Source organism: Pan paniscus, chromosome 9, assembly GCF_029289425.2.
Source record: "Pan paniscus chromosome 9, NHGRI_mPanPan1-v2.0_pri, whole genome shotgun sequence".
In the NCBI taxonomy this organism is placed as follows: domain Eukaryota; kingdom Metazoa; phylum Chordata; class Mammalia; order Primates; family Hominidae; genus Pan; species Pan paniscus.
Window position 1 is genome coordinate 20,344,865 of NC_073258.2, and position 24,034 is coordinate 20,368,898.

At 39.4% G+C, this 24,034-nt stretch overlaps 2 protein-coding genes and 1 long non-coding RNA gene across 22 annotated transcripts in view; 1 reads left to right on the plus strand and 2 right to left on the minus strand.

Moving 5' to 3' along the window:
- The window catches only part of SERGEF (secretion regulating guanine nucleotide exchange factor), a 225,110-nt gene extending 224,735 nt beyond the window's left edge, over positions 1-375 (minus strand). For 8 of the 18 annotated variants that reach the window (XR_004665020.3, XR_001338602.4, XR_008620158.2 and 5 more), the window contains exon 1: positions 127-371. Coding sequence is in view for 12 of the 18 variants with exons in the window: in XM_024930818.4 (XP_024786586.4) it covers positions 127-186 (60 nt within the window). In the remaining 6 variants the exon portion in view is untranslated. Of the gene's footprint in view, positions 1-26 lie in introns of all 18 variants that reach the window. The other 10 variants (XM_063608114.1, XM_063608113.1, XM_063608111.1 and 7 more) reach the window with 7 other exon arrangements.
- Positions 246-9,555, plus strand: LOC117974866 (uncharacterized). Of its 3 annotated transcripts, none has more exons than XR_004665021.3 (4): positions 246-284; positions 1,229-1,340; positions 4,514-4,652; positions 8,953-9,555. It is a non-coding gene; the product is annotated as an uncharacterized LOC117974866 (long non-coding RNA). The 3 variants fall into 3 exon arrangements; XR_004665022.3 differs by lacking the exon at positions 8,953-9,555 and adding an exon at positions 5,536-5,663; XR_008620159.2 differs by lacking the exon at positions 8,953-9,555 and adding an exon at positions 5,402-5,529.
- TPH1 (tryptophan hydroxylase 1) overlaps positions 4,703-24,034 on the minus strand; it is a 28,857-nt gene continuing 9,525 nt past the window's right edge. The window contains exons 4-12 of the mRNA XM_008971492.6: positions 23,089-23,272; positions 20,397-20,497; positions 16,634-16,701; positions 16,287-16,483; positions 13,616-13,751; positions 12,707-12,833; positions 11,009-11,104; positions 9,921-10,054; positions 4,703-8,289 (exon numbers count right to left, since the gene is read on the minus strand). Of these exons, the coding sequence (XP_008969740.1) occupies positions 8,115-8,289; positions 9,921-10,054; positions 11,009-11,104; positions 12,707-12,833; positions 13,616-13,751; positions 16,287-16,483; positions 16,634-16,701; positions 20,397-20,497; positions 23,089-23,272 (1,218 nt within the window). The 3' untranslated portion in view covers positions 4,703-8,114. The remainder of the gene's footprint in view (positions 8,290-9,920; positions 10,055-11,008; positions 11,105-12,706; positions 12,834-13,615; positions 13,752-16,286; positions 16,484-16,633; positions 16,702-20,396; positions 20,498-23,088; positions 23,273-24,034) is intronic.

Sequence of the window (24,034 nt, forward strand, 5' to 3'; positions counted from 1 at the left end):
CCTTCAACCCAGAGCCCGGCTCGGACCTCAGCCGCCCAGCCCCTGAACTGCCCACGCCGCGGCCAGCAGCTCCCACATCTCGGCGCCCCTCAGGGCCTGCACTGGCCCGGGGGCGGAGTCACGTACCCAGGCGAAGAGCGCGGCCGCCGCGGGGGCGGCCTCCGAGGCGCTGGGCTCGCGCTCCATGCGAGGACGCTCCGCCGGCGCTTCCGGGAGGGACCGCACGGGGGCGGGGCCTGCCGGGGGTGGGTGGGCGCCGGAGCTGGACCGGGGACGCGTGATGGGTAGGGCGCGGGGCGGGGTCTGTGGTGGGAAGGGGCCCGCGGGCCGGGAGAGAGGGTGCGGCCGGGCCCTCGGGCCACTGGGGATCAGTGGTGGGCGGGGCCGGACGACAGCCCCGGAGCCGCCTCCCAGTCAGCCCGCCCCGGCGGCGCTCGCAGCGTCTCCGCCCGCAGCCTCCTGTCTCGCTGGGCCTCTCAGCCTCTCGCTCCTCCCCCCTCGTACTCTTTATTTTTAGTCATAATTTCATGTTTCATGCAGGTGCACTGCGCGCCACAGTTCACAAAGCTCCTTCGCGTTTTTGTCTCCTTGGAGGCCCACGACAGCCCAGAGGGGCTGACAGGGCAGGGATGGCATCACCATTTGCGGGAACAGGAAATGGAGCCTGAGGGGTAGGGCAGGGTCCTGCCCGGCGTCTCAGGCGCAATTGTCTTGAGCCCGCTTTGGTGTGCGTTCGCAAACATCTGAGGGGGCGCCTTGGGAGGCGAGTGGAGTGGCACGTCGCCCGTGTCGCCCTCTGCACCTGGCACGGAGCGGGAACCCGCGCCTCGCGACGCTGAATGGGGGAGGCTGGTTAGCGTCGACTCCTGCCGGGGCAGCCTCGGCGCTCCGGGCACGGCCCTGAGCTCATTCTATTAATAATACTGGATAATCGTCACCCAACGAACATTTCCATATAAAATGGCTTTTCTCAGACAGCGTCGTGTTGCTGATGGGAGTTAATTAAGTTCAATTTATCTGAAGGAAAATATAGCACCGCGTACCGGGAATACAGAACATATAGGGTCACATTAAAGATGACCATCCACATTCACATTCGGTAGCACTGGGCCCCTCTGCTGACACGGGCCTCCAGCACTCACTGCCCTTCACCCCTGGGCTTCTGGGAAGTGTCTCCAATGAGCTCTTACACTGTCCTTTCCTGTTCTTTCACTCCATCCACTTCTAGGAGTTTCTGCCTGTAAGACCACTTGAGGGCAGCCCCTCACCTTTATCTCTCCAACCTGTGGCATCTGGAGAACGTCGATGACCATACCAAGAAAAAAGCAAACTTTGGAGAGGTAAAACAGCTCTTCATTCTCTAGGGATCTGAATGTGCAGGAGCTATACCATGCTTACTGACTGTCTTATGAGTGGGCTTTTTTGTGCTGACCATTTCTTTGAAGCATGTGTAACAGGATGTAAAAATGGGATCCTTCACCGCTCAGTTTTGGCTGAGCAACAAGTGCCAGTTACTCTTATATCATAAAGTAAGGTTCAAGACCACCAAAGCAGGACTTGCAAAGCAACTGTCTAGAAACCAGTGTATGACTTTCAGTCTACGAAAAAGGTTGAGAGGCCAGAGAGAATTCTAGTAGGATATGTGGCCACAATTATCAATGTGGTGTGGGTCTCAACCCATCTCAGGTCTAAGGAAAGTTACTTTACCTGGGTCCCTGAGAGAGCTTGGTATGAATCCCTCTAGATTTAGGACCCAGACAGGCTTCTGTCCAATCCGTTCTGAGAAATACAAGGGCTTGTGGCTGGATATCTGCTCTAATAGCTGAGCGAAGACAAACTGATGCTTTGGGGAGGTCTTTCACACCCACAGTTTTTCAAAATAAAAACTGTCCATTTCCCATGTGAGTATTTCCCATACCTGAGCAAACTGGCTGGGGGATGGTCTTAGATCTTGTCCAAGAGAATTTCTGGAAGGGTGAAGTGACACCCACAGGACAGTCGATCACTAGATTCCTTGAGGGTGAGGGAAATGAATTTAACAGCCCAGAGAGATACATTTACCCACATCAAGAAATCCCAAGAAATAAGAAGGTGGGAAGGTCTTCCAAAACGCCCACAAGAAAATGTCAGCATGTAATATTTACAAAGTACAGAAAGCACTGATGACAATTCACAACAGTATCAGACCAAAGAGAACTTTTCTCCTCCTTACCTCTCCTCCCCTCTACATCTCCCCAACCCTGGAGGAGTCCCAGGCATCCACTGAGTAACAAGAGACAAGGAAATGAAGAAACTAAGCACACCCACTCCTTTCTCAGTTCTGGAGGAGGAAAAAAGCTTCAACCTTAAAGTTTGTTTTATCAAAGTTTTTCCACAGGACTAGCCTTTTTAAATATTGAAATGAGAAAGAGAGAGAGAGAGAGAGTGTGTGTGTGTGTGTGAGAGAGAGAGAGAGAGAGAGAAATGGAAATTAGGAGCTAAGGACTTTTTATTACCTGTGAGCAAGCAGAAAGTCAGGCAGCAACCTGAGATTTCATCCAGAGGGGCAAGGAAGAACTACCTACAGAGCCAGTTTTAATAGAGAGAAGGTCTGGGAGGATATAGTTGTTTTCTGACTCCACCCCTTGAATGTACAAGCATCAATATTTTAACTAACCTACAGTTATATTATTATGTCATATCCCTTAATACAATTTATTGGAAGTGTTGAGATGTTGCAACTATTTCAACTATGTACTTGCCACTGCCTAGTTCTTCCCATGAGCAGCCTGGCTGAATTGCAGTTCTTGAATGGGACTAGATTTAAACCATTTAATGGCTTCACTTTCAGATGGCTTGTCTCCCCAAAAGAGGAAAGTATAAAGTATTTGAGAACATACAGATTGCATCTCTGTACCATGAAGGTTAGGAAATTTTTTCCCGTTGGATTATTTTATTTGATCATCCCAATAATACTAGTATGATAAGTGCTGTTAGGATTATTATTTTGTTTTATCTTATTTTGTTTTTTTGAGGCAGGGTCTCCCTCTGTTGCCCAGGCTGGAGTGCAGGTGGCGTGATAATGGCTCACTGCAGCCTCTACCTCCTGGGCTTAAGTGATCCTCCTGCCTCAGCCTCCCAAGTAGCTAGGGCTACAGGTGTGAGCCACCTTGCCTGGCCAGGATCATTGTTTTATAGATGAGAAAACTGAGGCTCAAAGTAGTTATTTACTTCAAGGTCAGTTTTCTACTTTTGATAAAGGAAGATTAGCTAGCTGCATACCTATTCTGTCATTAAAAAACACCTAGAAAATTTGACAAAATATTTTTAAAATCTATTTCAAGTTATTGGAGAGCTATCAAAGCAGGAAGAACTTGAAGGGCCAAGATCTGGAAGCTGAGAGATTATATTTGGCACTACTTTTCTGCTTGAAGCACTTGCTAATTACTAAGCAATGTCTTGGAGGCTAAGAAACTGGGCTGAAATCAACAACTAAGAAGCTGAGCAGTACCTTTAGCAATCTCATAGGGTAGGGATGGGAGGAGGGAATGGTGGACATGAAGGAGGGGACAAAAGTAGTAGTCCAGAGCCCCCAAGGAGAAGCCCTGGTACACACTCATAGTTTTCTCTTGAGATCCCTAAAGGGCTACACCCTAAAAGTCAAGGTGAACTGGAAATAGACCAGCCCTCACAAAGACTGAAGCTCAACTTCTCTTTGGCTCAATCCCTAATTGGACTAAGACTTTACCATGCCATTATATACTGCCTACTAGAAGCAAAAATTAATACCCTCTTGTGGAAGATAAAATCATCCAGAAGCTAAGGGGGAATATCTGTTAAGACAGTGATTGTATTAGTAATTCTTTACATGTGGAAAATGAGGTTTTTTTTTTTACAAAGTCCTCTTGCAGCATAACTTCTCCAATAATCTAGTGTAGTAGACTTAGTTCATTTTACAGATGAGGAGTGTAAACCAAAAATAAAATTCTAAGGCCCCCCCCAACCATCTGAATGGACTTTCTTCTAGGCCAGGGCACTCTAAAATGTAACCCAAAACACTGATTCAGGCCATGACTGGAAGTGGGGGTCACACACATGCCTCCTTATACCTCTCCAGCATTAACATCAACACAGACCTTAAGTCTGATAAGAAAAATTGACAGTCTATTCTCTTGGAAGCCTGCCATCTGGAGGCTTCATCTGCATGATAAAACTCTGGTCTCCACAAACTCATACAGCAACCCAGACATTCCTTTCTATGAATTGCCAATTAGAAAAATTTTAAAACTACCTATAATCTGGAAGCCTCCCACCCAACGCTTTGAATTATCCCAGCTTTCTGGACTGAGCCAGTGTATCTTATAAATGTATTTGACTGAAGTCTCATGTCTCCCTAAAATGTATAAAACCAAGCTGTACCCTGACTACCTTGGGCACATGTTCTCAGGGTCTCCTAAGGGCTGTGTCATGGGCCATGGTCACTCATATTTGGCTCTTCAAATACTGTACTGTGTTTGACTCTTTTCGTCGACAGGAACATAACACAGACTTTACGAAGAACTCTGAAAAGTGGTTACCAGGTTCCAGATATGTTTGGCTTCTATCTCATATCCATAGGCTTTTTAAGAAGTATAAAGATACAATGGATTTCCTCAACTAATAAAATTGCTAATGTAAGTTTAAATCAATTTTTAACGTATGTTTGAAAAAAAGTAAACATTGGTTGAGAACATAAATTTTGTGTTCATTTATTATCCCGCTGAATAACAAACTTGTAAATCATAAATATATATTACATAGTAAAACAAAGATTAGACCAAAATAGACCATAGTACCTTAAACACTTCCTATGAATTGACATATGGACTCTATCATATATTCCTTTAGAGAATTCAGGATTTTTTTCTTTTTTGAATTTGGAAGCCAACTTAAAAGCTAACAATAATTATTTACATTTTGGTGTGTCATTACTACTTGTATAAATCCAAATGACAGAATATGTAGATAAAGAAATGTAGGTATTCTGAAGACCAGCTTTTGAGCATCCTTAAAAAGTCATGAAGATATTAACTATGTCTTTGAATAATGATTTACTGATTAAGAATTATTAACCGGCTGGGCCTGGTGGCTCATGCTTGTAATCCCAGCACTTTGGGAGGCCGAGGCGGATGGATCACCTGAGGTCAGAAGTTCGAGACCAGCCTGGCCAACATGGCGAAACCCCATCTCTACTAAAAAAACAAAAATTAGCGGGGCATGGTGAAGCACGCCTGCAGTCCCAGGCTGCAGCGAGCTGAAATCACGCAACTGCACTCCAGCCTGGGCAACAGAGTGAGACTCTGTCTCAAAAAAAAAAAATTATAAACGAAGCTTTTAGTTCAATTCTGTTCTCACATTTGGGTAACTATTTACATATTCCTAGGTGCTTTGAAGACATATATTTAAAATGCTTGAAAATTCTAAGACTCTCAGGACTCCTGATTTACCAAATATTACAAATACCCAGAGGTGAGAAGAACTGAAATCCATCATTAAAATTTTCCAATGTTTGGCCAGGTTCAGTGGCTCACGCCTGTAATCCCAGCACTTTGGGAGGCCGAGGCGGGCAGATCACGATGTCAGGAGATCGAGACCATCCTGGCTAACACGGTGAAACCTTGTCTCTACTAAAAATACAAAAAATTAGCCGGACATGGTGGCGGGTGCCTGTAGTTCCAGCTACTCAGGAGACAGAGGCAGGAGAATGCCGTGAACCTGGGAGGTGGAGCTTGCAGTGAGCCAAGATTGCACCACTGCACTCCAGCCTGGGCGACAGAGCAAGACTCCGTCTCAAAAAAAAAAAAAAAAAAAAAATTTCCATTGTTTTGAAGTTGTGGATTATAAGGCTGTGCCTTTAACATTTATTCTCATGTGCTTTAGTCATAGAGTGATTTTAAACATCATCATTTTAAAATTCAATAAGTATGATTCTTCACCATTATCAAAGTTGTATGAAAATAACCATATATAGTATGCATAATTTGTGTTATTTGCTATTTTTTGATTTCTTTTTTCTACATGTTCTAAGATTTGCTATCTTTTTTTAATTTCTTTTTTCTACATGTTCTAAGATTTGCTATCTATTATGATTTGCTTACAGTAGATTTCCTTGCAACCAAACTATAAATCAGATAATCAATATTTCAAATGATTCCAGATTAGCTAGCATCTATTTACCATCAAATGTATACTTAAGAGTTGATTAGCTATTAAAATGTACAATGTAAAAATTTAAAACAGCATGAATTATTCTTCAAAATTCTATTTCCTTATATAATATGACATGAAATACAAAGTTTTTAATAATTTATTTTGAGGACTAAGAAGTGCTAAAAGATCTATTAGTCTGTTGAAATAAAACATGTTAAATGGTATACAATTTATTTATGTGAAAAAAAAGCCTATTTTTAAGTAGCTGACTAAACCTGAAAATGATTGAAAATACGATGTTTAATATACCATTAATGGAAATTAAATTACTGGGAAAGGAAGCTGATGGACTGTGATATTCAAGTGATTCTGAGTTCCTTTATAGACCTGTTCAATTTGAGATGCTTGGCAGGGCTGTCATATTGAACAACCCCTTTTCATTCTATGTGGATGATGCCACATGAAGTTGTACAGCATTGGCCTAAATTATGAGACATCTACATAGACATCCAGGAGTTCGTTGGAATTAAGGGGCAAAAAAATTCAAGAAAGATGTCAGGGTTATAACTGCAAATAGAGGAGTCATTCAAAATAAGAACTGAAGTCATGTATCTGGGTGACATTCCCCATGAAGAGATGGCAAAAAGAGTAGAAGTGCAAAGACAGAAACTTGAAGAACATCTTCATTTAGTGACTAGAGGGAGGAAAGGGGCAAATTAAAGAGACATAAGTTTGTATTTTGGAGTTCAGCTTCACCCATTTATAACAGGACTGCTTACTCCCTGTGCTACACAGCTGACTCTGCATAAAAACCATTCCTTGGCAATCCTTACATTACTTACAGTCTCAGTCCTAAACCACTCTTCTTGACCTTTCTGACATTCTATTTCCTCCCCTTTTCTGCAGCCTCTACTCTCATTGCATACCTTTCTGTTTATGGCCTCACCTTATAGCTTAGAAATAAAGTACTCAGCACTGTTTTTTCTATCTTTTACTTTGTGCTTCTCTTATCTATCTCAGTTTGAACTCTTCCTTTGATAACAATGCTTCCTGTTAATCTGGGGACAATCCCATTATAATACCTAGGACCACATGTCTGAGTACAGCCCCATGCAAGTTGCATCTCTACTAAGTTTCCCTTGGACCCATGAGTAGGATAGATAGTCCAGAATAAAACCAGTATCGTGTGATGTCATTGAAAGAAAACAAAGTTTCAAGGAAGATAGTCACTTGGGAAGGGGCTCCCTAATGCCTAAAAAATAAAGTCTCGAATTCTTAGCCTAGTCTTAATGATTATGCCCCATTCAACCTTTCCAGGCTTAGCTACTCCCATTTCCCTACAAGATACTACACTTGAACCTAGACTACTTGCTCTTTACTAGGTATCCTCCATGTGCAAAGGCCTCTATACTTTTGCTCATGCTAGCAACAAAGACAGCAGGGTCTCCTGTTAAATTTTAGTGTGAATGTGATTGAGCTTGGCACAAATTCAGCAATAAGTAACAGATACTTTAGAAATAAGGGGATCTTAGGTAACAATATGAGTCAGCGCCATAATACTCCTCAAGTTATTCTAAGCGATCCTAAAGGGTCATTTTACTCAAGGAGGATTGGGGAAAATAGAGTTAGGCTGAGATTAGATCTATCTATTGGGTCAAACAACTTCTCTATTAAAAATGGGTGGTCAGTGGCTTATATGGTATATAAATTGTCTCATTAAAGCTGCTACCAAAAAAAAAGAAATAAAACTAAACAAAAAAATAAGTGGTAAATAGAATATCCAGGTACAAATTTTCAAAGACTAGTGATTCATTAAGTAGTGGAATTCGATAATATTGTTTGGCCAGAAGATGCTGTCCCTCCAGGATCAGGTGTTCAAGAAAAGCAAGAGATGGCCCAGAGGCCTCCGAATTGATGCTCAAATGTTCCTGGATGACTGGCTACTGTTAGATACTCGGCTTCCTGCTGACCTTAGCAAGGGCATCACTGACAACATCGAGATCATGCTGCAGCTCATTCATGGCACTGGTTATGCTCTTGGTGTCTTTCAGGATCTGAATACTCCGTGTATATGGATTATACTTCACTCCAAATGGACGCTTAATTGTTTTGGTAAATTCTCTATTTAAGAAAACAAATAGGAGACAATCAATTTCTAGGGAGTGAATGATGAAAACTAAACAAACAACAGAATATATTTCACATACTAGGCAAAAAACAAATTCTTGTTATATATGTGTACAACCAATCTGACCTACTTCTCTACACTGCATTTGCAGAGGCCTCCTGGAATCCCACACAAGTGGGAAACCTAAAGTAGTTATAAAATAGTTATAAGTACTTTACGTTATAAAGTAGTTGTAAATCCCTGGTATTACTAGGGAAAGATCCCATAGATGGATTTATTAATCATTTATTATTGTATACATCTCTTGACTACAGTAAGGAGACCAACTACTGTAGTTTTATCAGTAGACGTAAAACTGTTTCATTACAACACTTAACCACATAGTAACAGATCCCTCAGTCATGCCTTATATAACTATACCTACTCACATATGTAACCTGTGTGTTTATATAACATATAACACATACACACACATACTCACACACCCCAAAATAGACTAGGAATGGTCCTACCTCCTGCACATGTAGATTTTTTCTGCTTAGAATGTTTCCCTCTAGGCTCCTTTCAAATGACCTAAATTCTGCCCCTTTTTCAAGCATTAAAGTTCTGCCTCCTTTATCAAATCACTGTTTGAACCTCTCATTTGGCACCCCCAGGAACAATCATGTCCAGGACTCCTAGGGATAAATGTGAAGCTGAGGACAACTATACATCAGTAGCAGCTGAAATCCAACTCGTAATCCACCTGGTCTACAGAGGGGACCCCCTTTTCTAAAAAGTTGCCATTTATGCTAGAGGAATCCCTGCTAGTATTATTATTTGGTTTCATGAATGGCCTAACTCCCCAACTAATGGTTTCTCTGAAAGACAAGGACTATGACTTCAACCCCTATCGATCTCCATCATCACAATGTGACCTCATGACTGCTTCCACTCAATGTTGTCTCATTGATTCTCCTTCAAAAGTCTTTTCTTTTCCTACTACTTCTGTCTTAGTTCAGGCATTTATTTTCGCCTGAAGTGTTCCAAGAATCTTCTAAAAAGTTTCTCTGCCTCCAATATCCTCCTTTCTTAACCACACACTTAGCTGATTAATAAAGCGTAGCTTTGATTACGTTGTACATATCTCCTATATTTCTCAACATCCTGACCTTTTTTCATGCTAACTCTCAGTCTAAAACTTAATATATCTAAATATTACCTATCCTTCAAGTCCTTTCTCAAATAACATTAAGATTACCCTGTTTGTCCACCTGAAATGAATTGCTCTTGAATAAAATGCAGAACAATGTTTCATCTGTATCTCTCCAAGGCTCTTGTCATTTTCCATGTTGTTATATAGTAATTTGCATATCATCTATTTTCCCTATTAGACTACTAAACTCTCTGATTGGAAGAATTGGAAAGAAAACAATTTCTCAATGTATCTGATTCATATTTGCAACTATGCAAAATCCTTATACACAACATACTCTAGATACTTGTTATGAAAGGAAGATGTGTTACAGACAGAAGGCTCCTTGTGGGCTTCAAGTTATCTAGCTGCTTACTTCTGTGACTTGTTACCATAATGGGGCTGATATTTCCCTGAAGAAAATGAAGGCATGAAGAAGATATACTGTACCTCATCTTCTCCTTTGCATCTTCAAAACTTTCAGATACAAAGTAGACATCTTGAAAAGTTGTGATAAGACATTCCTGTTTGCAGGTAATCTTGGGATCAAAGGGCTTTACTTTGGCATGTCCAGAAAGTGCATGCTAGAAGACAAAGAGTCAGTGAATCAAAGAATAATATCTATTTTTCATAGATCATGCAACTTCCATAATTGGCTCACCTCTAAACATATTACTAATGCAATGGCCCCAATCTACAATTCCAAACTTATTTCCTATAGCTCTATTCAACCCACAGTACACTCCAGCAAAAGAAATGGCTTGCCCTTCCCTGTAAATACCCCCAAGATCCTCTCCATGGCTTTGTTCTTCCTCTCTTCTTTGTGTAAAAGGCACCCAAGGATCTTTATTTACTTATTCCTGTATTATGGCACCTACTTTCTACCCAACACTAGTTATTCCTATGTATGACTTATATACCCACCATCAAGTGCTCCCTGAAAGCAAGACCGTACCTTGGATGGTGTTTCATACACATTGATTACTCAACAAACATGAGTTTATTTATTCATTGAATAAATAATAAATCTCAAAGAATTCCCTAGAAATTATAGAAGTTATTGCTAGCGTATCAGAAATGATGAGGAAACAGCAAGACTTTGTAAGCAAAGATTTTAAAACAGTTTTTACTTAAAATATACACATAACATTTCACATATATCAGAAATATATCAAAATATTTCGTGTGTGTGTATTACTAATGCAATGGCTCCAACCTGCAATTCCAAACTTATTTTCCACAGCTCTATTCAACCCACAGTATACTCCAGCAAAAGAAGTAGCTTGCTGTTCCCCATAAATGCCCTTATAAAATTCTTATTTTCTCTATCTATCTGTCTATACATATACACACACACATATTTGGATTATATGATATAATATATAATTGGGAAATAGAGAAAAATACATTCAGGTAATGATTAGTGACATCCCCAAGTATTTTCCATAGTAAGCTCTTGTTCAAAAGCAAAAACTATTTCAGGTTTTATCAATTATGTTAGGTGAATATGGTTATATACAAAGATTTGCAACTCTTACTTTGAGTTCACTGATAGAAGAAAGTAAGCCAGCACCAAAGACTCTTAGCTGTCCATCTTGTTTACATAGACCAAACTCCACAGTGAAAAAGTAGCACTGCAAAAGAACATCAATATTATTCTCACACACTGACGAATTCAACTTAAAACAAATTACAATTCTTAGTCACTGACCCAAAATACCCTAGAATAAAGTCCAAAATCCCAGTCTAGTTCCTAAGTCTTTCTACAATCTGACCTCATTCTAAACCAGTACTTCTCAAACTTCTGTTCTGATGACTTTTACGTACTATTAAAAATTAGAGGACCCCAAAGCTTTTGTTGTGCGTGTATGTGTAGGTTATCACTAGCTATATTAGCCATATTAAAAATTAAAACTGAGAGGAAAATGCTTGCTAATTAATTTTAAAATTTAATAAACTCATTTTATGGTAACAAAGAATGTTTTAATACAAATAACTATATTATACAAAACAAAAAACTAAGAAAAGTAGCATTGTTTCACAATGTTATAAACCTTTTTAATGTCTGGCTAGAAGACAGATGGAGTCTCGTGTCTGCTTCTGTAGTTAACCTTTTGGGATATACTGTTTGAGTACATGAGTTACATCAGCTTCACGCGGTTATCTAGTTAGAAAAGCACTGAATATTTTAATAGTCTTTTTGGATAGTTGTGGATATTCTCCTTTTACTCTCCATGAAGACTCAACAAGTGGATAGAGTTTCTCAAAAGTTCAACTGCAATGTGGAATCTGAATTATCTCAATGAACTGCCTGTTACATTAAAATCCACTGTGTGCTTTGAATGGATCTTTTATCTAGGCATGATTTTGACCTCAAGGACCCCATAAAAGAGTCTCAGGGACCCCAGAGGTCCCCAAACCACAGTTTTAGAAGCACTATTCTATTTCACGCTGCCTCCCCCACTCTTGGACACTCTGCTCCAGCTTCTCACTGTTTCCCCAGACACACCAAGCACCACCTTGTCTTTCCTTGTGTGCCCTCATCCTGAGATGCATTTCTTCCTTCCTTGCTGAGCACATCACTCATTTTCCATCAGCTAATCCAGATGTCCTTCTCCCAGGAAACCTTCCCCAGGTTCTCTATGCTCCCAGAGCAATGCGAACTTTGCTATAGGCTATCTCATTTGACATAACTGTCTCCTTAAACAGTATATAAGCTCCATAAAGGTAGAAACCAGGCCTTACTCATCTTTGTATTTCCAGCACAGTGTCTTGTACCTAGTACTCAAAAACATTTTAGCATAATTTTAAGGAAAGCTATCCTTTTTATTGGAAAATAAAAGATAGATAACCTATTACTGTAATCTTGTTTTTCTCTACCTTTTTAAAAGCTCATGTCTCCTTTTGATAAACCTTAAAATTTTACATCCTTCTTTAATGTTATTTGAATTAAAGATTATGAGCAAAAACAAATTTTCTTTTCCTTTCTTTACTCTTCTCTTCTCTTTCTTTTCTCTTCTTTATCCTTTCCTCTCTTTTCTTTTCTTTTCTGACAGAGTCTCTCTCTGTTGCCCAGGCTGGAGTGCAGTGGCACAATCTCGGCTCACTGCAACCTCCAAGCAAAGACAAATTTTCTAATGGTCATTCTGAATATGTACTTTTAAACTACACAGATACTCATACACCCTACCCCAGGTGAAAATTACTGATCTATACAGTTAATTCCAGATTTATACCGTTGCCAGTTTTTGAACAGCCTCCTCTGAAGCGCCAAGAGAAGCCAAGCCAATTTCTTGGGAGAATTGGGCAAAAGTAGGTTCAGCCAAAAGCGGGACATGACCTAAGAGTTCATGGCAGGTATCTCTGAAATAGAGGTACAAGTTTGTCACGCTGCAGTGCTTAACATACGTGTATAATCAACCATTCAATCAAATCGAAATCCAATATTTTATTCTAATGATCGGGTGATATTACTTTAGTAACGGATCACAAAGGACACTAATCAAACAAAGAAACAATTTTGGTTCAAAACCTTGGCCACTCACAGACTCACACATATAAGTGCACATCAGATACCTATGGACATCCACATGCCACCCCCAAAACCACAACCCCCAACCCCCAACCCCACCACATACACACCCAAATCAGATCTCTGCTCAAATATCACCTTCTCAGCAAGGCCTTCCCTGATCACCCTTTTCAAAACAGCAACACACACACACACTCCCACCCACCTACACTTTCCTCCATCCCCCTTTCTCAGCTTTATTTTTCTCCATGGGACTCAACACCACTCGATGCAACATTTGCATACATTTACTTGTTTGTTTATTATCTGTATCCCCCACTGGAATACAAGGTTTATGCAGGGAGAAATTTGTGTCTGATTTTTTTCAGTGTTACATTCCCTATGCTCAGAATAGCAGCTAGCACCTAATAGGTTGTCAATTAATAATCATAATGGCTAACACATATAGAGCATGGAACATGTATTTCATGCCAGGTACCATTCTAAATGCTTCACATGTGCTAATTTATTTAATCCTCGCACACCAAAAAAAAAAAAAAAAGAACCCATAAGGTAGATGCCATTATTATAAATAACCATTTGATGAATTCCTGGCTGAAATAGAAGTACTTACGGCTCTGGGGTATAGAAGGGATCTGAACTGTGTCTCACATATTGAGTGCAGTGAAAAACTCGAAAGGCTAAACCTGATAAGAAATCTCTTGGTGATAAGTAACCAGCCACAGGACGGATGGAAAAACCTGTACGCTCTGCAAAGCAAAGGAGAAAACAAAGAAAATCTCTACCAGAATAGACCCCTGACTGCAGCATTTTAGTTCTGCTAGTGGCACCAAGTAACACGTTGATGGAAGGCATGGAAACTATAATTTATCATATGCATATTAAGGGGAACTAATTATTATTAAGCACTTGCTATGGCCAGGCAATGAATTAGACCTTTTACATATCACATCTCCTTTCACATTTACAACATGACTTAAGGATGTTTCTCCTTATTGTGACAACTATGAAATGGAGGCTCAGAGACTCAATAATGTGCCCAAGTCCACACATTAGTTGATAAAGGCAGAATGAAAACTCAGATTTCCTCATGCCATACAACACCTTGCTGTCTCCCTTAAGGGGTTATACTATCTCCTAGATAATCTTCTTTTTGTAAAAAATCACTAACAAGATGTATTCATTTAAATCAGAACGATTTTTGAAGCTGTGCCATTTTTAGCCAGTACCATCTCTTGTAAAGTAGTCCCTTTCTTTTATCTAAACTGGATAATGCCCTTCCATCTCCCAACAGCCAAGACTGCATGCATACTGTAAAAGAGGCCTGCCACTAGGATTCAGTGGTTCAGGAGACCCCTGTAAGCCCTAATCTTGGCCTTCATTCCAAACCCTCACAACTCTGGTATTCCACTTCCATCCAGCTGTGTTGTATTTGGATGCTCCCATTCTGATGGGCAGACTGCACTGTCCGGTAAAAATTTCCATAGTGATAGAAATGTTCCATATCTGTGCTGTCCGGTGAGGCAACTACTAGCCACATGTAGCCATTGAGCATTTGAAATGTGGTTAGTGTGACTGAGGAACCAACCTCTTGATTTACATTTATTTTAGTTATTTAAATTTTAAACAACCAAATGTGTCTAGTGTCTACCATATTTAATAGTGCAGATATCCCCTTCCAACTTTTGCTTGAACTTTCTGTTAGTTTTGATTTCTCTTTGGTATTTGACCTTGAAGCATTTTCAGCAGCACATCCTGCAGCCAGCCCAGGCTCCAGACCCTAAGAGATCAGCTTTCAGTTTTGTGTGCATAACAAAGCGTTTCCTCCAAATCTCATGCAAATTTGATGTTACAACTTCCGTAGCATATATTTGTCCATCTTTATAAGTCCAGCAATGTTATGTGCATTGGTTCTCTATCATCCTTAATCACTATTTCTCAAAAGTTTAGTTTTTATAGAAACCACTTACATAATTTCTTCCCTTGTAGAAACTGTATTGCTCTTTCCTGTTTATTTCTTCTAGTTTTGTGTATAGTTGTTGAAAACTGTTAAGGAGTTTAACAGATATGTAGATTTTTTTAAGTCTATGAGAGAAACTCAAAGACAGCAATTTCAGACCATGATGGAAATAAACTAAACTCTCTTGAGTCACAGCATAACTGCTTTGTTTTCTCCACTATGGTAATCTGCTGAGATTATCTACTGAGATAAAAGGGAAAATTTATACTTCTTAAATATTGTAAACCCTTGAAGATAGATCACTGATCATTTTACTTCCTATACTAGCTAGAAAAAAGTAAAGAGGCCTGGACCAAACAAATGTAAAGAACTAAAAGGAACAAAATTGTCCTTACCCTTTGTTTATGCCTCTACTAGCACCATCTTTTTTCTTGCTAAAATTATAAAATCTTAATGTGGAAAATGTCTTCAACCTTCTCCAAGATGTTTGAATCTCCTCTACCAAATAATGGGTGTGGAGCTTTTGCACGAACACCCCCATGGATGAGGAACTAACCATCTCATCAGCCTATTCTATTTTCAAATCACTCTTTAACAAGATATTCTCTATTCTAGGCCAAAAGCTTGAAGTTTCTATCCAACAGTCCTTTACTTTAGAGTCGCACAGTAATCCGTCTGTTATAAAGATGGCTTTCAAATATTTAAATAAAGCTATAACAGCCCCTAAATCTCTAGGTTAAACACCCTAAGAGTTCTTCAAATTTTATATGTGATGCAATTTCAAATCCCCTTATAATTCTGCTCACTTTCCTCTACCTTGGCTGCAGGTTATGATTATCCTTCAATGTGGTGCCCAATCCTGGATCCAATACACCAGGACAGAGTACGGGAAAATTCTGACCTCCCATATCACTACTCTTTATTCCTCTATTAAAAATGCTGTCATTGTCGGGCGTGGTGGCTCACGCCTGTAATTCCAGCACTTTGGGAGGCTGAGGAGGGTGGATCACTTGAGGTCAGAAGTTCAAGACCAGCCTGGCCAACATGGTGAAACCCCATCCCTACTAAAAATACAAAAATTAGCAGGGTGTGATGGCAGATGCCTGTAGTCCCAGCACTTTGGGAGGCCATGGCAAGAGAATCGCTTGAACCCAGGAGGCAGAGGCTGCAGTGACAGAGGCTGCAGTGAGCCAAGATGGCATCACTGTACTCCAGCCTGGGCAACAGAAAGAGAGACTCTGTCTCAAAAAAAAAAAAAAAAAATGCTGTCATGATCAAAACAGAGTTCAGCAACTCCCTTACAAAAAATTAATTAGCTTATTACCTTTTAAAAAGTTGGAGACATCTTCCAATTGTGGGATATTATCCTCCCGATATCCACAATATTTAGAAAGCAAAGGTAAGTTTTTGAGATACTCTCTGCAAGCATGGGTTGGGTAGAGTTTGTTGAGCTCTTGGAATACGGTTCCCCAGGTCTTAATCTCCTCTTCAGTGAATTCAACCTTTGGAATGGGGTCTCCACTAATGAGATAAAGGGAAGGAGTTGTTTTGAATTAGCATTTAATAAATAGTGGCACTTATTTCACTTTCTACTTACCAAATGAACACAATTTATTCTATTCACTTATTTTATTATCTCAAAGTTGACTATATTTTTTAAAATATACTTACTGTTTATAGTTCATAGCCAAGTCCGCAAAATACTTTCGACGTTTACGGTAGACATTGTCTTTGAAGCCCTGATAATTAAAGATATGTTTTTAAATATCCATACTAAAAAATACTTGACAAATGGTATTTGGGAAACATTTCATTATTACTAGAGCTATTATATTAAAGGGCTACATAATTGATACTATGAGCAAGCATTATTTAGAGATTTATGATCATTTTTATTTTAAAGTCAATGTTACATGACAGCTTTATACTCCAGTAGCTACAAAGATAAAAGATATAATGGATACAAAGATGGAATTGTGCCTACAAAGATAAAACAGTTTAAAGAATAAGTAAACCACCATCCCAGTTAAATACATGGCTCTTTTCCAAGGGTGAGGGTTTTTTTCCTTAATCATTTGACTATATCTTGTTATATTTACCTGTAATAGTAATTAATAATAAAAAGTAATTAATATTTGAAATAGTGACTTAACTGAATCTAGTCTTAGATTTTATCACAAAATGCAAATATATTTGCCATTTGCAGAAACAATGATGATTTAAAAAGCAGACAAAATAGTAACATTAGAATTTATACTCATGAAAAAAATTTTTTTTAGACAAAATGGCTGAGCATGGTGGCTCAGGCCTGTAATCTCAACACTTTGGGAGACCTACGAAGGAGAATCACTTGAGCCCAGGAGTTTGAGACCAGCCTGGGCAACAAAGGTTTTGTACAAACCCTGTCTGTACAAAAAAAAATTTTAAATAACAATTATAACTAGCCAAGTGTGATGGTGCATGCCTGTTGTCCCAGCTCCTCAGGAAGGTGAGGCAGGAGGATGGCTTCAGCCCAGGAATTCTAGGCTACAGTGAGGTATGATGGTGCTGCTGCACCCCAGCCTAGGCAATAGAGGGAGACTCTATCTTGAAAAAAAAAAAAAAATCAAAAATCAAAGCCCGGAGAAAAAAATGCAAATAATGGGAAAGAAGGGGACATCTGAAAAGAGAGAATGAGACTCATCTCTTTAATACAGATCTATGAGGTAGCACAGATTTCCTATGATTTGTGCTAAAATCTGGAAAAACAGATATGAACAAAGCACAGTCTGGGGCTTAAAGGAGTTTACATGAACCTGTTATTGTAAAATGGTACAATAAATGTCTCATCATATTGTACAGAACGACATGCACACTTAAGACGATTGTGTGGTTCAGGGAAGGCTTCCCAGTGATGACTCTCGAGCTAAGACACAAAGGAAGAGTGGAAATAGCACAGTGATTAAAACAAACAAACAAACAAACAAAAAAAAGCAGCATGTTGTGCCTAAGAAAATACAAGCAACCCCATGTTGCTCAAACTTGGAGAGTAAGGCAGAGCATGTTGAAACTAGTTGGTGTCTGCAAATTAAAGGTCCATTAAGGAGCTTGGAGTTTAGCCTTGGGTAATGGGAACCCACTGGTGTTTTTTAAATAACTTTATTGAGGTATAATTCACATACCATAAAATAACCATTCAGTGGTTTTTAGATATTCACAGAGTTAAACAACCATCTCCATCATCTAATTTCAGAAAGATTCTGTCACCCAAAAAGAAACACCATGCTCATTAGCAATCACTCTCCAACTCCACCCCAACCCTCCTCAGCTCCTGGCAACCAGTAATCCACTGTCTATTTCTATGTATTTTTCTATTCTGGACATTTCATATAAAAGGAATCATACAATATGGGACCTTTTGTGACTAGCTTCTTTCATTTATCATAATGTTTTCAAGGTTCATCTATGTTGTAGCACATACCAGTATTCCATCTCTTTTTATGGCCAATAATATTTGCTTATATAAATATACCATACTTCATCCATTTATCAGTTAATGGATGTTTGGGTTGTTTCCACTTTTTTGCTATTATGAATAAGGCTGCTACAATCATTTGTGTATATGTTTTTGTAGGAACATATATTTTCAATTCTTTTAAGTATGTACCTAGGAGCCATTGGTGATTTTTAAGAGAGAAGATGAATAATAGTCATATTGAGGTTTTAGGTCATTCTAATGAGGATAAGGAGGAGGTGTTTGAAGGTGACAAGGCTAAAAGAAGGGAGACCAGTTTAAGGGATGTGGTAGTAGGGATGAATAAGGAACACATTTAAGAAATACCTAGGAGGTGAAAATCAGCAGGACTTAGTAGATCAGTAAAACTGATGTACTCACCTTTCCATAAACATGCCCCAGATTTTCTTGCCTCTGAACCTTTGCTCATATTGTTCCCTCCTGAATTGTTCTTCCTTTCCATCTCTTATCTCCTGAAATCTTTTAAGGCCCAATTGAAATGTCGCCTTTCTCTGATCTCTTCAGCTAGAAGTGTTTGCTCTCTTATGTGTATTTTGAGGCAATTTTTTTCATGAAGCAAAATTTTCACCTAGTGTACTTTTTACATTTTATCTTGTGTGTGTTTATTTATATATGTGTGCTTTAGCTTTTCAACTAGACTACATGCTCCTTTCTGGCAAGTACTGCAATTAATTGCAATAGTTATTCAATAAGATTATAGAATAATTGGACAGATCATCTAGTGGCTGTCTAAGGTAGTATAAAAAGGTCACATTCACACAGCTAACACATGAGAGAAGCTACATTAAAGCTCTGGTCAGTTTAACTTCCCAATTGCACTCTCTTCTCTCCTCCCCTCCCAGAAATGCTCTAGATTTACTAATTCTCCAACTCTTGCCTGTACTGTACAATTTTCTCAGGAAACAACTTCCTAGTTCATCAACTGCCTAATAAACCAATCATGGTGGGCAGTGTGGGTGGCAAGTCTTTCTCTGGCCCATTTTTATTTGTCTCCCTTTCCAATAACCCATGCTCATTTAAATAAAAACTGATTGCAGATGCTGTCTTCGTTTTAGTATAACCTTTTGAATAGCTCTTAATAATAGGAATGCTGGGCATGGGACAGATTATTTTGGAACAAATGAAGCTACATGTTTTTCAGGCAGTTAGTCTCAATTCCACCAATATGGAGGTCTACTAACACTTGTTGAAATCTTTTTTTTTTTTTGAGACAGAGTCTCACTCTGTCGCCCAGGCTGGAGTGCGGTCGCGTGATCTTGGCTCACTGCAAGCTCCACCTCCCGGGTTCACGCCATTCTCCTGCCTCAGCCTCCCGAGTAGCTGGGACTACAGGTGCCCACCACCACGCCTGGCTAAGTTTTTTGTATTTTTAGTAGAGACGGGGGTCTCACTATGTTAGCCAGGATGATCTCGATCTCCTGACCTCGTGATCCACCCGCATCGGCCTCCCAAAGTGCTGGGCTTACAGGCGCGAGCCACCGCACCCGGCCCACTTGTTGAAATCTTGATTAAAACAATGTCTCATTTAGTCGAGAAAAAACACTTTCTCTAAAAAAGTTGCCCTTAATTTTTAGTTTGCTTTAAATTGTTTTTATAAAAAATATTTATTAAACATACTTACTGGGTGATAGTTTATGCCTGTTATCCCAGCACTTTGGGAGACCAAGGCAGGTGGATCACCTGAGGTCAGGAGTTTGAGACCAGCCTGGCCAACATGGTGAAACCCCATCTCTACTAAAAATACAAAAATTAGCTGGGTGTGGTTGTGGGCACCTGTGATCCCAGCTACTTGGGAGGCTAAGGCAGGAGAATCACTTGAACCCAAGAAGCAGAGGTTGCAGCAAGCCGAGATCGTGCCACTGCACTCCAGTCTGGACAGCAGAGCAAGACTTGCTCTTAAAAAAAAAAGAAAATACTTACAGGATGGTCTGCATCTAGTTCAGATCCATACATCAGAACTCTGTTGGCACAATGGTCCAGGTCAGAAATCTTCTTTGGAAACCAAGGAACAGTTTCCATACCTGTAAAATTTAAAATAAAATAAAATAAAATAAAAACCACTAAAAGTTGAAGAGATAATCTTAAACAAGACAATAAAGAAGATAAAATTAAATTCAGTTGGATGAGAGTTTTAATTTTAGCTTGTACATCAAGGCAAGATTTATACGAGTTAGGTAAATTGCCCTATTCCTAAAAAGTAAAATTTATTCAAAATTTCTGAGCTTTAATTTTTTTTTGAGTCTTCAGGTTGATGTCTAAGTTTTGGAGAAATACTGTACTTTAGAAACAGACTGAAAGTTTTAAAAATGCTTAAGCTACATATTTAGTTATTCAACAAAAGCAGAATAAAGATGCACAACTTTATTTACAGACCAAGGTACAAACTTAATAAAAACTTCATTTATTTTTGCCGATGGAAAAGATCTTAGAAATCATTTGTCTTTGCCACCTTGATCTTCTCACCATTCCTCAGACACGCAAGCCCTCATAAGACTATGGGGTTTTATAAATGCTACTTTTCTGCCTGGAATAGCTATTCCACTCCCATTCCCTGCCGCACCCTACCCTTCTGTTTTCCTGAGAATATCCGTCACATCCTTCAAGACCCAAATCTAATGAGATCTTCTCATTCCGCAAAGCCTTCCCTCACCCTGTAGGTACAGCTAATTATCTGTCCCCTGGGTTCCCGTGATGTTATGTTTCTCTCTAAAGGCTTTTACTATGTTTTATTATAATGTACCTGTTTATATGTCTGTCTTACATGAAAGACTGGAAACAACTGTAGGGTGGAGACTATATCTTTTTGTATCCCTATTTCTTAGTAGAAATATCTGTCACAAGGTTGGTGTACCCTAAATATCAACTGAACTATCTCGTCATCTATACATCTCTGCATTTTACAGATGAGGTAATCAAACTCCAGAGAGGTAATTTATCCAAGGTAACTCACTCCTTTAGGAATACAGAGGACTAGAACTCAGCTCTTCTTGCCCCAGCGTATTGCTCTTTCTAACATATCCAGGAGTGATATTCAAGGGATTTAACAACAAATACAAAAGGAGCAGTAATCACTCAAAATAGACATCAGCAGAGTCCTAGGCTTCTGCTCTGCAAGGTGTTAACCCTTTAGTTGTTAATGATGGGTGTGAGACTTCTGGTGGGGACAGTATCTGGAGAAACAGAGGCTTCAGGCATGGTGAGGAGCCCTCAAGGGACTTGGGGAAGTAGCTCTCTGCCAGCCAGAAGTGGAGCTATATCAGTATTTTAATAATTATATAGCTGTACGAACGCATAGCAGATGAATAGCAGTCCTGATTACACCTCAAATATTGTGGACATAATCTGAAGAGATTATTTTAGATTGAGTACCATACATAAAATGTACCTAAATTATCTATTTGTCTTTTGCCTCAAGTGAACTCCAAGGATTTTTTTTACCAGTAGAGATCTTAACCTTTATCTTTGCTACCTGAGTATCTGAAACTTCAAAAGGCTTTATTGTTTCCCATTTGCTTTTGGAAGGAATGCTGTACATCAGTTGTTCCTGATGTTTTTGGCACCAGGGAGTGGTTTTGTGGAAGACAATTTTTCCAAGAAGGAAAGATGGGGAGGCAGGAGATGGTTTCATCAGGCATTGGATTCTCATAAGAAGCACACAACCTAGATCCCTCGCACTCGCAGTTCACAATAGGGTTTACGCTTCTAGACAGAGCTTAGGCGGTAAGGATCGCCGGGCCTGCTGCCCACCTGCTGCGGTGCAGCCTGGTTCCTAACAGGCCACGGACGAGTCCCCTGCTATACATATTGTGTGTCATTTCATAGTTGTCAGCAACTGTCAACATTCTCAACAAATTTAAATATTCATTTACTATCTGCTAGATGACAAGTCTTATGAGACTTACTAAGTGCTCAGGGATTGTGAATTATAGGTTTGTCAAATCAAGAAATGTTGATGATTTGGAAATTGAGAGATAATCAATTATCAATTTCTGATTATGCCAAATTGTCTATCTTTCTTTTTCTTTCTTTCTTTTCTTTCTTTTTTCTTTCTTTCTTTTTCTTTCTTTCTCTCATTCCTTTCTTTTTTTTTTTTTTTTTTGACAGGGTCTTGTTCTTTCACCCAAACTGGAGTGCAGTGGTACAATCTCGGCTCAGCTCTACAGCCTCAACCTCCTGGGCTCAGGTGATCCTCCCACCTCAGCCTCCAGAGTAGCTGGCAACATAGATGCATGCCACCATACCTGGCTAGTTTCTGCATTTTTTGCACAGACTGGGTCTCTCCATGTTGCCCAGGATGGTCCTGAACTCCTGGACTCAAGTGAGTCTGCCTCGGCTTGCCAAAGTGCGGGGATTACAGGCATGAGCCACCACACCCAGCTGTTTCTTATACTCAAGATTTTCTTTTTCATTTCTGTTACACTTGATCAAATGTTGCTTTATAATTTTTCTTGGGTATCTGGAGCAACTATATTTTGTGTTCCCTTCACTACCAGACTGTAAGCAATTTGGAGAGCTTGTGTTTTATTATTTTAATGTCTTCAAGATAAATATAAGGCTGGACACACATTAGGTGTTTCATCTTCTAAGTAGTATTTTCACATTTTGAACTTACCATCTTCCTTCAAAGTAAAATTATCTGGTGGATTCACAGAGAGAACATTGGTATGAGACTTCAGCAGATGAAAAATATCATTCAATTGTTCTCTGTTGATGTCACAGTCAACAAAAATCTCAAATTCTGAGTTTCTTCTTTTTGATTTTCGGGACTCGATATGTAACAGATTCACATGCTTCTCCTGTGTAAAGCACAAGGAAAGGATTTCATGTAACTGCCTCAAATGTTAATAGTCTTTGAGCAGGCTACTTTAATTACCACTAAAAATCAGATTCACACTTCTCAGAACAGCAAAGGGAAAAAGACTGTTTTTAGTGCTGCCAACAACAAAATAATTCCTTCTTAAAAATTATGTATTAGAAAACTTTTCAAAATTCATCCCATCCTCCAGAAACCAATAAAATAACACACACTAGAGGTCCTTCAGATGTCAGAATTAATCAGAATTCAAATCAAAATATTATTAAGTTTCCTAGGTAAGAGGAATCTTTTGAAAATTCTCATAAATAAAAGCTAGTTTTCAAAAAGTGATACCAATGTTAGTCCTGGAGAAAGAAGAGTTTCCCTTTCAAAAATCCATTTAATTAAATTAGATGAACAGCTTGAGCACAGAGTATTTAATACCTCAAATCTCTTAAGCTACAATCTTAGTAACAGCTGAACCAGATCTCCTCTTCTGACCTCTCCCAAGTCAGCCTAAGATGGGGGTGCTCTGTGTATAAGTGTGGGAGGAGGGTATGTTCTCTTATCAATTTGGGTAGCTGAGGAAGAGTGCTGGGGACATGATAATGAAACATGAGCACTAATCACCCTATAGTTTTTTCTTCTAAAAAAATGAGAAGGTTAGAGCAGATAATCTCCAATACTAACCAGTGCATCCTAAAATAACTTAATGAACACCTGTGTAACTAGGTAAGGGCTGTGAAGAATATAAAGGGAAGAC